Source organism: Sciurus vulgaris, assembly GCF_902686455.1.
Source record: "Sciurus vulgaris genome assembly, chromosome: 10".
Taxonomy (NCBI): Eukaryota; Metazoa; Chordata; class Mammalia; order Rodentia; family Sciuridae; genus Sciurus; species Sciurus vulgaris.
In genome coordinates this window covers 59,760,939-59,775,280 of record NC_136470.1, presented here as the reverse complement: position 1 = coordinate 59,775,280, position 14,342 = coordinate 59,760,939, and the positions used below count along the sequence as shown (strand labels likewise).

The window sequence follows — 14,342 nt, the reverse complement described above, 5'->3', positions numbered from 1 at the left end:
ATGGTGCAGCTTTCATTCTGAGGCTAACAGCATAGAAACTAGGGTGGGCAGGTAGAGATGCCAGTGTAAAACCTGGAATTCAAAGACCTGAGGACCTCAGTTTCTGATGTCCTGGGTCAGGAGAAGATATGTGTCCCAGCTCATAGAGAGATTAAATTTTCCTTCCTTCATGTATTTTTTTTCTATTTTGGCCCTCAGTAGATTGGATGATGCCAACCTCATTGATGAAGGAGGGTCTTCTTAGCGCACTCATTCAGAGGTTAATCTCTTACAGAAACACCCTCACAGACATACCCAGAAATAATGTTTTACCAGCTCTCTGGGCATCCCTCAACCTAGTCAGATTGATACATAAAACTAGTCATCATATGCCTTATGAACATTGAAGATGTCAGAGGATGATGTACTCCTGACATTACCGGAGTTTTGGAGTGAACACTGCTGCTCAAGGAGTCCCAAGGAACTAGATTCTGCCACGGGTTTCACAGTGCCACTCAAAGAGAGTAGCAGAGGTGGAGACAGGAAAGAAGCTTTAATCAGTGTGTCTGCACTGAGGAACAGAGAAAGGCTGAGGACCGAAGATCTGTGTTCGGAGGCGCTGACAAGAACTTCGAAGCTTTATAGAAAAAGGAGATTAAAGGCAGGGTGGGTGTTTTGCATGGCTGGGGTTTTACATAGCTGGCAAAGCAGGCAATCCTGATCAGACAGTTGTCAGATTGATCACTATCTCAGGACTGGTTCCATAAAGCTTCAGGGAAGTCATCATCCCCGGAAAGGCCAATTTGGTTCCCACTGTGAGATGATTTGCTCTTGCTTAGGGGAACAGTCTTTGTTTCCCTCGCAGAGTGACTGCCCAGGGGGTGAAGTCCTCATGGGGTGATCTTGCTTGCTGCTGCTTTGGGGTCATTTTGGTTCCTTGTCATAAAGATGTTTATAGATCAGAGCTGTTGTTTCTGGAATCTGAGCTAACTGCAGGAGAGAGTGACTCAGAAGAACTCAGGAGGAAAGAAATGTCAAAGAGGCACCACGGAACCAAAGAGGGCAAAATGGAGCTAGTTAGGTCAGTGCCCAGCCCATCTTCCACTGATTCTGTAGGGGTAAGAAGCAAAAGTTTAGAATGAGACATAGAGAGCTTCGGGCATTCTCAAACCAATTATTATTCTGGAATGTTTCTTTCCATGATGGTTTAAACAAACAATTAAAAGCCTGGTTCCAAGAAAAGTCTTTTTTAACAGATACAAGAGTTTCAACTGTGTTCAGGGAACCTCTGTTCTGCAGAGCTCATCCAATCTAAACTTTGTTCTCTTGCATTCACAGATATATACATGTATACATTTTTCTTTTTCCTTGATTGTTCTAGAGTTCTTTGCTGTCATGAAAACAATGGATGTGTTTTTTGAACAATAATGTAGAAAATGTGCTCTTAGTAGCTTAAGATGATATTAATGTGTGTTTCTGTGCATTTAGCTAGAGATAATTGTTTGGAGACTGGGAGAAGAGTCTTATCCAGTGACAATGAGGATCTGAGCAAGAGGGCTGTGCATATTAACCAGAAACTTTGACAAAGGAGCACTTGCATAAGTTTTTTTTTTTTTTTTTCTTTTTAAGAAAATTACTCATTTTATATGTATAAGTGAACATGTGTGTGGGCAGAGATTTTCTTATCTTGTTCCTGAAGTTCTCTTATGGAAGTAAAATTACCAAGTAGTAAAAGGCAAGGGATTTCTTCTTAGATGTAAAGTTTGCTAATTTACCAGCTGGATGTAACTTACTTGATGAATCTTCCTTAATAATTGCCTATCTCTGGAGTATGTAGTGAGCTAAAGAATATTCCCTTATTCTCTTATATTACTTTGAAATGACAATATGACTTGATTAGGTTCTTTTTTTTTTTTTTCTTTCTAGAAAGTATCTGTATGTCACATATTCTTTTAAAGGAGCACTTAAAAATGAAGTAAAAAAGGCAGAAGAAGCAGTAAAGATTGGTACGTGATTAACTGGGGCCAACATCACTATTGTACGTTCACTCAGCAAATGTTAAGTGAACACTTATGAGACATTTGCTGCTGTAGGTGTTGCTGTAATCGAACGTCACTCCTGCTTCTGAGAAACTTCATAACATATTCCTTTATCTCTGGGTTTGTTTAATTGTGATCTGATTTGTTATTTTAAGTGATCCTAAGCATACTTGGAACTAGTTGAAAGCCTGGTTGTTGTGATGCTGTGCTGGATCACAGCAGAGACCAGCATCACATCTACTTTAAGAGGCTGCTCTGTACATTCAGTCCTCCCACAGCAAGGACAAAGCCATGCTTCCCCTATCACCTCGGGTGGAAATAGCTCTACATCATATTTCATAGATTTTAGAGCATTTTCAGTCAGCTAAAGGTTGACTCATGCTTTTGAATTTATGTGTAAACTTAGGTCCTATAAATTGTCATGCCTAAGAAGAAGCCTAATAGAAAAGATTTAAAAGGAATACAAGCTATGAAAGGCACATAGGGTTTTCTGAGATTATGATCGGTATGCCATTATCTCTGGTCATGACTATGTGTATAGAAAACCCTCACTTAAAAATTGCTTGAAAGAATCTCACTGTATTATAACTATTAGTCTTCTGCTTCCAGCTGAACTCTCATTGAAAGAAGCACAAATCAAAGTAAACCAGCCTGACAGAACTTCTTCGTCCTCTGCCAAGGTACGAGGTGGAAAGAGTGATCTTAAATGGCAAACGGTGTCACTTGCTTTTTCCTGGGCCTAGATGTCCCTTATCATGTACTTCCTACACTCTTAAACACAGATGAGCTCAGAAGATTAAGTTGATTTTAACACAGGTAGACAGAAGAGTTGAGTTCAGAGAAAGAAGAGACCCAGCACATAGGAGGAAGGCTCCGACAGAGAGCAAAGATGAATGAAATGTGGGAGCATTTGGAATGTGGGAAAGAGCATCACAGCCTTCTTCTTTAAAATGAAAAGGAAAGTAATAACAAGAAAAGGAGAAAATAGTGAAAAGCTAGCAGAAAAAACTAGCCTTTTCATTCTCCTTGAAAATATCTATTCAAATTCTAGCTCTCCATGGACCCAAATAAATGGGGAAAGCAAGGAGAGGACTAATAAGCAGTCCTTCTTTCTTGTGCTAGGAATTATATCCCATAATTATGAATATTAATAATAATGCTTCCAGCTTACAAAGCTCTTTTCTTAAGAGTTGCTTTGCACAGTTCATAAACATTCTCTGTAATCCTTGCAATATGCCTATGAGTAAGAGAAGTTATAAAGAACTATTATTATTAATTATAGTACATTGCAGCTAAGAGAAAAGGAATATTTCTGCAGGATATGTATAGTAATCTTGCTAACTTTTACCAAAAATATGGTACAAAGCTTTCCACATGGTGACTCACTGAGCAGAGTATTTATTTGCTTGAATACAAAGGAATGAGCAGGAATATGAGCAGCAATGCTTTCTTTCACCTCTTTCTTCTTCCACTGGCTAAATGTCGCACGCTTTCAATGACTTGCCCTTAAACTTTCAAGGACCAGGTTGTGTCTGAAAAAGCTCCCTCTTAGCTAAGGGCCAAGAGTATGGGATGAAATCAAAGAGTGGTGCCAGGTAATGCCCCCAAGCTAAATCCATCTACGGCATTCTCAAGATTCTCTTACTTTTTTCTTTTCATTTACTTTTTTTTTTTTTTAAGTTAAAGGTAAACCTATCTTATTGTTATTGATTTTTTTATAGTTTAAGGTTTTTTTATTTTGTCTCTAAGAAATCAATTCCCTTCGCTTTCTTTACTTGAGAGAAACGGACTCTTTCTGATAGGTCAGGCCCGTGCTTTGCTGCATCCGCCTGCTTCTTCTCACCGTCTCTTCGCTCTGTGCTCTGGGTGGTGATGCCTTTGACTACTTTGCTTTGTTGCTCTGAGGTGCACCAGTTACTTTAATGCAAAGAAGGGAGCAAAACAGAATGACCTGAATTTTTGACCTTTTAAATACTTCCAGGCAGTTGAATTTGAAATGAAATACGTATACCAACCTTTATCATTGTCTTTTACTTGAAAGACAATGAAAATAGTCCTCCTTAGGTGGTATACCATCAAAAGACATGTCCATCTTTTACATCAGGTGGAGGAAACTCATTAGAAGTCTTTTCATATTTGTGAGAACAGTAGTAACCAGTTATTCCTTTTTCTGCCTGGTTAGAGCATACTCAAGATAGGGTACTGAATGAGCCAGTATATTAAATTAAAAGTGTACGTAAAGACAACTGGACACTGGCATTAGAGCAGACTGAAAGGGGAAAAGCCTCCAGGTGGGGTATTCTATGCAGGGAAGTTTGAGGAGTATTATTCAAAGGTATCTAACTTGATAGGAAGGAAACATTTCTTCTGGCTACTAGCAACATTTATTAATAGCTACTTGTTTTCCCTGAAAGCAGTCTTAGATAACATAATTGAAAATAACATTTTCTGTCATAAAAGGCCAGAGCCTAGAAACAGCAAATAACTTACCCAAGTTTTCATGAAGTTTATGTCGGAGGCATTGCACCATTGTGGTGTGTACAGATTCTTTTCCTTTTTAGAGAGGACATCTGGATATGTGCAAAAAGAGACCAGTGGGTTAGGATTGGTTTTATCTTCCCAGCTATTGGAACTTAAGTGTTTATCAAGTATCTACTAAGTATCTACCATGATAAGATGCATTGAGCAGTGTGATCTGTCTTAAGATATTTGGGTAATAGGATAATGGTACTCACCTTTCATTAATTCAGTGGCATTATGTTCTTTCCCAACCAAATGTACTTCTCTAGGATATATTACAGAAAGCTTTGGAAGATGTAGAAGCCAAGCATAAGAATCTTAAAGAGAAACAGAGGTAAGACATAAGTTTTTCTGTTTGAAAGGATCCTCTGTGCTGTGTTAAAACAAACTCTGATTTCTAAGTAGGCAGACTTGGTGGTTATTGTGACAATTTCTCTTTTTCAGAATGTGGTATCTTATTATACTCATCCTAATTTGATCAGGGTTCCCCAATCAAGATAAACAGTGTAAAATATCTATAAATATATGTTGGCATGCATACATATATATCTACATAATGTTCAAACCTTTGAAAAATAGTGAGAAGTGTTCAGCATTGGTAGTTGAGTCTGATGCTATGTCAGGATGAAGAAGTGCACCGCCCAGGAGATCCACAGACAGCTTTGCTGTTCCTCTGTCTTTGCTACGTCAACTCTGGAGGGTTGGTCTCAGTTTCTTCCTTCCTGTCTAGTAGGCTGAAACTTAGATAGGAAATAAGTGCATCACTTACATGTGCCTACAGTAAAAATAACAAGACTGTGTAAAAAAAGTAAAACACATACTTTTGTAAGGTTTACTTGCTATAACACACATACTGAACAAATTAATTTGGATATAGCCACTGCTGCCCAAGTAAGGTCAGATTTTAAAATTGATATTTTTGGGAAACTGTTTCTTAGGGAAGAATGATTAGTTTTGGTTTTCAACATTACTTTTTGGTCAGGCACTGTCATATAACTTATAACTTTCCTCAAAACTTAAATATGAAATGTTACTTATGCATTTATCAGAATAAAGAAATAGCATAGAAAATTTAATTGAAAGGCAATTCTTTCTCTAAAGTCTTCAAAAAAAGAAACCTTGTTGATGACTTTTTTATAATCATAGTGTAATTTGTAAAAAGTGAATATCTATATCTCACTACTAATAAGACTGATTGCCTTGAACTTGTTTGAGTAGAAAAATGTTTTTTTAAAAAACCTGAACATAATCAGTATGTCATTTACCATAGAGTGATATGTCATGTCCTGTGTTGGGGTCCCTTAAATAGTCAGTACTCTTATTTGTTGAAGAGTTCTGGTCTTCTAGTTGAGTAAATATTTTTTTCCCGTTTTTATTTTCTGTTTTTATTTATCCTAATTAGTTATACATGACAGTAGAATACATTTGAACACATCATACACATATGGAATATAATTCTCATTTGTCTGACTGTACATGATCATGTAATCATGTAGACACATAGGAGAATGATGTCCAATTCATTCTACTATCATTCCTCCCCTCCCTTCATTTCCTTGAGTAAAGATTTTTGAGAAGTTTGATCCATATATGCTTACCCTAGATGTACATGTATTTATTAAATTCATTCTATATTAACCCATGCCGGTAACTTCTCATCAAGTCTGCAATATTCTGTTTATTACATCCACACCAGTGGACGGATGGATGGAACTTTATTATTGCCCTCTAATGATAAGTGCCTTTAATCATCCCAATAGGTCTAGAGTGTCAGTTGTAATAGTACATGGTCATGAATCTGGAGAGAACAAGCTGTGTTTGTGGAGGGAGGGAAGGTATGGGGTGAGTGCATGGGAAGAATTCTCCCAGTTGCCATTCTTCTTTGGGAAAGGAAAATAATTGTTATGTACTTAATTTGTTTCAGGTTTATATTTTAAAATTATCTTCTTTAGTCCTCATGATATCCCAAGTGACTAGGCAGATGACATCCCCATGTTTTAGGTGAGATGGAATGTTTAAGGGCTCCTCCATAGTCGCCCAGTTGTTAGAAAGGTGAACTTGTGTTTGAAGCCAAGCCTGCCTCTTCATATAACAGGAACTTTTCATAGTTCCCAGTAATCTCCTAATACTATAATTTTTTCTGTCACATTCTTTTATTTCTCAATTCCTGTTTTTACAGTTTTAATAGAAAAGTTACACAAAACATAGTATAGGACAGAAAAATAGGGGCTCATATCTATAAACTTGGCTTATTAACTTTTATTTACCTTTGATATTTAGAAAAGGGTAGAGAGAAAACTAAAGAACATCTTTTGGCACATTCTGATCAGATATTTGGAGACTTGAGAACATTTTGAAAGTTAGAAGTGACATCCAGTGTAAGAAATAGCTAAAATTTTGAAAAAAGTCAAATTAACATTTTCCAAAAATGCTAAAATGTACATATTGGATCAGTTAACATTTCAGAACGCCTTTGGATTTTTCTGGCTTTTCTAAGTTTAAATTAACAGGTTTGTTTTTTGAATCAAAGAATGCTTGTGTTTTTATTTGCATCATATTTATGCAGAATACTTGGCTATACAGAGATATTGAGTCTACCCACCAGGTTTTGCAAAATATCCTGAAATGTTATATATCATTCCTTTCATGTGTATCTTCTGACTAATTATTAGCAGTTTTATAAGCTGTGTATATTATTTAATTTAAAAAAACTTTTCTAATTATAACTCTAGAGAATTAAAAAAAGCAAGAACACTCTTCCTGTTCTTTGGAGTGAACATAGAAAACCGAAGCCGATCTGGAATGTTCATTTACAGTAATAACCGTTTAATCAAAATGCATGAGAAAGTGGGCCCACAGTTGAAACTGAAGTCCTTGTAAGTATGTTTTTGTTTTCAGATGCACAAGCAGGAAAAGAGAGGTTGTACTAAGGGTTTGTGGAATGAGATGAGTGATTAATTCTAATGGGGGCAGGTGTCATATTTTCTGTTCGCCCTTCCTGTCAATGTGCAGCATTAATCTGCCCAATTTATATTACCAGTGAAGCTGTGTGTTTGCTCTAAAGCAAAAACACACTTTTGCAAACATTTTTTTTTCAATGCATTTCTCAAACAGCTTGATGTTTTACCATTCCTTGAGCCATCTCTTTGGGTTTTTAATGTTTTACCAATTTAAAAATAATACATACACATTAAAGAAATTTTAGAAGAGAAGGAGAAGAAATATGCACAGGCCTGGAGAGCAACCATGTTAACAGCCCCTACATGTGTGAGGTATGCCAGTGACCTGCTGAGCACGTTATTAGAAGACTCCAGCACCTTTAGATTCCAGAGTAATACATTCTGTTGCTCTCCAACCGTCTGGAACTCCACAAGCTGCTTTCATCAGTCAGTAGAGTCCCGAAGAGACACCATATTAAAGGACAGAGTCAGACAGAACATCCATGCAGAGTAGAAGGGGTCAGGAGAGCATTTATCACCTTGTTTCCTTACTCTTGAGGAATTAGCAATTCATTTATTGTTCATGCAGTATTATTGCTGTTAATGTGCCAGGCACTGTAATAAGCCCTGAAGACAAAATGCTCAAGAATCACTATTTTTTGCTAAGGAACATATAGTCCAGGGAAAGGGACAAGCATTCAAATGTGTATTTTTTATACGGTGTGAAACAGCAAGAATCATCTTTTAAAACCTGAATTAATTGATTCTTTTGCTTAAAAGCCCAGAGCAGTGTGTAGAAATGCCTGTTACATCTTCCAGTGATCTGGCCTCTGCCTGGCTGTGGGCTCTGCTCCTTTGTCCACATCCCACACTCTGCATTCTCTTCCTCCCATCATCTAAGCTCATTTCTTCTTCAGGGTCTTGGCATGTGCTCTTTCCTCAACCTTGAGACTTCTGTCCTCTTAGACCTTCCTGCTGCTGGCCCTAGTATGCCATTCAGAGCTCTAAAGTCCCTTCCGTTAGGAAGGTCTTCCTTCATTGATTAAGTAACTCAGCCCCTGCTGTTCCCTTCACCCGTCACTCTTTGCATATTATAGCACCTACTGTATTTTCCTCATACCACTTATCATCGTCTGAAATGCTCTTGTTCACTTACCTGTTTGCTAGAATCATGCCAGTCACCCGTTAGTCAATGGGAGAACTTCCTAGCCAGGGACTGCGTCTTTCTTGTTCATAACTGCATTTGTAGTTCCTGGAATAGGATTAGTGCTGTGCTTGAATGAATGAATGAACGAGTGAATGAATGAATGCTGTGTTAGAAGTGAACATCAACTACAAAAAAAAAAAAAAAAATAAGCATTTAGAAGAGGCAGAAAATCAAACTGGGGGAAACGGGGTCAGGATTCCTGGATAAAACGATGCCCAAATTTAGATTTACAGAATGAATAGTGGAGGGAAGGCAGGTGGAAGAAAAAGTGATGAGAAACACCACAGGTGGAGTCATTGGAGTGATTGTGTTCCAGAGAGAGGCAATGGGGAACCACCAAAGTGCTGGACAACCAAGGCTTTTTCCCATAACAGGCTGTTTGAACAGGCAAAATACTGCAGGTGTGTACGACCTGTGCCACTTAAAAACTGAAACAGGCAAATCCCAGAACCCTCTGTTCAACAGATCGCCCTTTGGGATAATGCAACCCTTCCGTTCCCTACTACAATTCACTGTGCACCCCCACGGACCTCTGCAATGAATAGAAATCCAGCCTGACACATGAAACGGGGACAAAGAAAGTGACTTTCTGCCAGTATGATTAAAAGGATCATGCCAGTTGGTTACAATAAGGCCCCATTACTGGTGTTTATGCTAAAAGGCTTCTTCCCACCAATGCTTACTCTCCATGTAAAGGAGACAGGTTTGGAAGAAGAGTTGCATTAATTCAGCAATGATGTGCTGAAGTGATTTCACATGATACAATGTCTGGGATCACAACAGATTTATGATAATGAAATATAATCACAGTCTAACTTGTTTAACTTTGACATGGTTCAAACCAAGAGAACAAATTTATTTTTTTAAATGTTGATTGCAAATAGCCAGCATATATTTGATATTTCTTTTTGTACAGCTTAATTTTATGAAATTTATGTGTGTGTTTATTCCTTCAGACTTGGTGCAGGCGTGGTTGGAATTGTTAACATACCCTTGGAGATCATGGAGCCATCCCACAATAAACAAGAATTTCTCAATGTCCAAGAGTATAATCATCTGTTGAAAGTCATGGGACAGTACTTGGTTCAGTACTGTAAGGACACTGGGATCAGTGAGTATTCAGTGGTCATAGTAAGAGATGCTTAAAAGGGATCAACCTGTGTGATTTCTTTAAGCTGAAATGATTATATTGACTGAGGTATCCAGTAACCTAAAGCCCTAAAAGACAGTTCCAACTTTAAAAACAGAGAGAGACAGGCTGGAGCGCAGCTCAGAGATAGAGCTTGTGCCCAGTATGCTCCAGGCTCTGAGTTCCAGCCCAGCATTGCAAAAACAAAGAAAGAAAAATGAAAAACAAAAAAGTGAGAGAGGAGCTAGTTTCAGAACTTTTACCAGAATATCATGTGAAAAGCAAAGCAGCAGATTAGAAATTATAAGAGGGCAGCCAGAGAGCAGAGTGTGGTGGTGTCTCTGACCATGAGGAGGGAGGCAGGCGGTCACTCCAAACACACTGAGAAACCATCAAAGGACATTGAGCCTACACTGTCCCTCGTGGACCATAGTAGCTCTTAGAACATTCCTACATCATGCCATAGATTGGTAATTATTGTCCCTGGGCAATTGTAGGTATGTTAAACATTGTTTTATATACCTAACACTTATTGAGGATATTAATTCCAAAAAGATTTCAATTAAAACTCATAAAAATCAGTATGTTTGGAGACTTCAAAGATAAACTTTAGTTGTCTGGGAAATTTGACCAACTCAGGTCACCTCACTCTTCAGTGATACTGGAACATTTAGGTGGTGTGCTGCTTATTCATCAAATAGGCACTTGTTTTTAATGTACTCAGTTGTAGGACTTCATTTATGGAAAGAAATTGACAAGCTATGTGTATGTGTTATGTATTTGTTCAGTGATTTATATGAAGTATGTATAATTCTTTCATGTCAAAAAAATATGTCTCTCCATGAGAAAACTTAAAACCTTATTGCTGGACTTGAAGTTGCAATTTTGGACTTGAAGTAGAATATTTTCTTTTCTTTTGTACTCACCCTACTTGGACCTAAAATTTTCTCACCAGTGGACCAGAGGAAAGAGTGCAGGAATGCAGGGGAAAGGTAAAAGAGGGAATGAGGTTGCAAAACTGTAACTTCATGTCATGGCCTAAGACCTACTCAGTGTGTGGTCTGTGCCCCAGCAGCATCTGTCTACTTGGAGGTTGTTAGAAAGCAGAATGAATTTCTCGCCCCACTTGAGACCTTTCAATTTAAAATCTGCATTTTCACATGATCTCCAAGTGGTTTTTTTTTTTTTTTTTTTTTTTTATTGTAAACAAATGGGATACATGTTGTTTCTCTGTTTGTACATGGCGTAAAGGCATACCATTTGTGCAATCATAAATTTACATAGAGCAATGTTGTTTGATTCATTCTGTTATTTTTTCCCTTCCCCCCACCCCTCCCACCCCTCTTTACCCTCTATACAGTAGTTCCTTCCTCCATACTTGCCCCCCTCCCTAACCCTAACTCTAACCCTTCCCTCCCCCCCATTATGTGTCAACCTCCACTTATTAGCGATATCATTCGTCCTTTGGCTTTTTGAGATTGGCTTATCTCACTTAGCATGATATTCTCCAATTTCATCCATTTGCCTGCAAATGTCATAATATTATCATTCTTTATGGCTGAGTAATATTCCATAGTATATATATACCACAGTTTCTTTATCCACTCATCAATTGAAGGGCATCTAGGTTGGTTCCACAGTCTGGCTATTGTGAATTGAGCAGCTATGAACATTGATGTGGCTGTATTTCTGTAGTATGCAGATTTTAAGTCCTTTGGGTATAGGCCAAGGAGTGGGATAGCTGGGTCAAATGGTGGTTCCATTCCAAGTTTTCTAAGGAATCTCCACACTGCTTTCCATAGTGGCTGCACTAATTTGCAGCCCCACCAGCAGTGTATGAGTGTACCTTTCTCCCCACATCCTCGCCAACACCTGTTGTTGCTCGTATTCTTGATAATCGCCATTCTAATTGGGGTGAGATGGAATCTTAGGGTGGTTTTGATTTGCATTTCTCTTATTACTAGAGATGTTGAACATTTTTCCATATGTTTGTTGATTGCTTGTAGATCTTCTTCTGTGAAGTGTCTATTCATTTCCTTAGCCCATTTGTTGACTGGACTGTTTGAATTCTTGGAGTAGAGTTTTTTGAGTTCTTTATAGATTCTGGAGATGAGTGCTCTATCTGAAGTATAATTGGCAAAGATATTCTCCCACTCTGTAGGCTCTTTCTTCGCATTGCTGATAGTTTCCTTTGCTGAGAGAAAGCTTTTTAGTTTGAATCTATCCCAGTGGTTGATTCTAGCTTTTATTTCTTGTGCTATGGGAGTCCTGTTAAGGAAGTCTGGTCCTAGACCAACAAGGTGAAGATTTGGACCTACTTTTTCTTCTATAATCTGCAGGGTCTCTGGTCTGATTCCGAGGTCCTTAATCCATTTTGAGTTTAGTTTCGTGCATGGTGAGAGATATGGGTTTAGTTTCATTCTGTTGCATATGGATTTCCAGTTTTCCCAGCACCATTTGTTGAAGAGGCTATCTTTTCTCCATTGCATATTTTTGGCCCCTTTGTCTAGTATGAGAAAATTGTATTTATTTGGGTTTGTGTCCGTGTCCTCTATTCTGTACCATTGATCTACCTTTCTATTTTGGTACCAATACCATGCCGTTTTTGTTACTATTGCTTTGTAGTAGAGTTGAAGATCTGGTATTGCAATACCCCCTGTTTCACTCTTCCTGCTAAGGATTGCTTTAGCTATTCTGGGTTTCTTATTCTTCCAGATGAATTTCATAATTGCCTGCTCTATTTCTGTAAGGTACGTCATTGGGATTTTAATTGGAATTGCATTGAATTTGTATAGCACTTTAGGTAGTATGGCCATTTTGACAATATTAATTCTTCCTATCCAAGAACATGGAAGATCTTTCCATCTTCTAAGGTGTTCTTTAATTTCTTTCTTTAGTGTTGTATAGTTCTCATTGTAGAGGTCTTTCACCTCTTTTGTGAGATTGATTCCCAAGTATTTTATTTTTTTCGAGGCTATTGTGAATGGGGTAGTTTTCCTAATTTCTCTTTCTGAAGATTCATCACTTATGTATAAAAATGCGTTGGATTTATGGGCGTTGATCTTGTAACCTGCTACTTTACTGAAATCACTTATGAGTTCTAAGAGTTTTCTGGTGGAATTTCCAGGTTCCTCTAAATATATAATCATGTCATCAGCGAACAGGGATAGTTTGAGTTCTTCTTTTCCAATTCGTATCCCTTTAATTTCTTTGGTTTGTCTAATTGCTCTGGCCAGAGTCTCAAGAACGATGTTGAATAGAAGTGGTGAAAGAGGGCATCCCTGCCTTGTTCCAGTTTTTAGGGGGAATGCTTTCAGTTTTTCACCATTTAGAATGATATTAGCCATGGGCTTAGCATAAATGGCCTTTACAATGTTAAGGAATGTTCCCACTATCCCTATTTTTTCTAGTGTTTTGAGCATGAAGGGGTGCTGTATTTTATCAAATGCTTTTTCTGCATCTATTGAAATAATCATGTGATTCTTGACTTTAAGTCTATTAATATGGTGAATTACGTTTATTGATTTCCTGATGTTGAACCAACCTTGCATCCCTGGGATGAAACCCACTTGATCATGGTGCACTATCTTTTTAATATGTTTTTGTATGCGATTTGCTAAAATTTTGTTGAGAATTTTTGCGTCGATGTTCATTAAGGATATTGGTCTGAAATTTTCTTTCCTTGATGAGTCTCTGTCTGGTTTAGGTATCAGTGTGATATTGGCTTCATAGAATGAGTTTGGGAGGGTTCCCTCCTCTTCTATTTTATGGAATACTTTGAGAAGTATTGGAATGAGCTCTTCCTTAAAGGTTTTGTAGAACTCGGCTGAGAACCCATCTGGTCCCGGACTTTTCTTTGTTGGTAGGCTTTTGATGACTTCTTCTATTTCAGTACTTGAAATTGGTCTATTTAAATTGTTTATGTCCTCCTCATTCAGTTTAGGCAATTCATATGTCTCTAGAAACCTGTTGATGTCTTCGAAATTTTCTATTTTGTTGGAGTATAGATTTTCAAAATAGCTTCTAATTATGTTTTGTATTTCCATCCTGTCTGTTGTGATATTTCCTTGTTCATTCCGAATTTTAGTGATTTGGGTTTTCTCTCGTCTTCTCTTTGTTAGTGTGGCTAAAGGTTTATCAATTTTGTTTATTTTTTCGAAGAACCAACTATTTATTTTGTCAATTTTTTGTATTGTTTCTTTTGTTTCAATTTCATTGATTTCAGCTCTGAGTTTAACTATTTCCTGTCTTCTACTACTTTTGGTGCTGTTCTGTTCTTCTTTTTCTAAGGCTTTGAGCTGTAGTGTTGGGTTGTTTATTTGTTGAGTTTTACTTCTTTTATTAAATGCGCTCCATGAAATAAATTTCCCTCTAAGTACTGCTTTCATAGTGTCCCAGAGATTTTGATATGATGTTTCTTTGTTCTCATTTACCTCTAAGAATTTTTTAATTTCCTTCCTAATATCTTCTGTTATCCATTCATCATATAATAGCATATTGTTTAATCTCCAGATGTTGGAATAGTTTCT

General features: G+C 37.6%; 1 protein-coding gene across 3 annotated transcripts in view; it reads left to right on the top strand.

Moving 5' to 3' along the window:
• The window catches only part of MORC1 (MORC family CW-type zinc finger 1), a 152,751-nt gene that overhangs the window by 46,899 nt on the left and 91,510 nt on the right, over window positions 1-14,342 (top strand). For all 3 annotated transcript variants that reach the window (XM_079101436.1, XM_079101437.1, XM_079101438.1), the window contains 5 exons: window positions 1,906-1,985; window positions 2,628-2,698; window positions 4,808-4,872; window positions 7,271-7,414; window positions 9,641-9,795. In XM_079101436.1, the coding sequence (XP_078957562.1) occupies window positions 1,906-1,985; window positions 2,628-2,698; window positions 4,808-4,872; window positions 7,271-7,414; window positions 9,641-9,795 (515 nt within the window). The remainder of the gene's footprint in view (window positions 1-1,905; window positions 1,986-2,627; window positions 2,699-4,807; window positions 4,873-7,270; window positions 7,415-9,640; window positions 9,796-14,342) is intronic.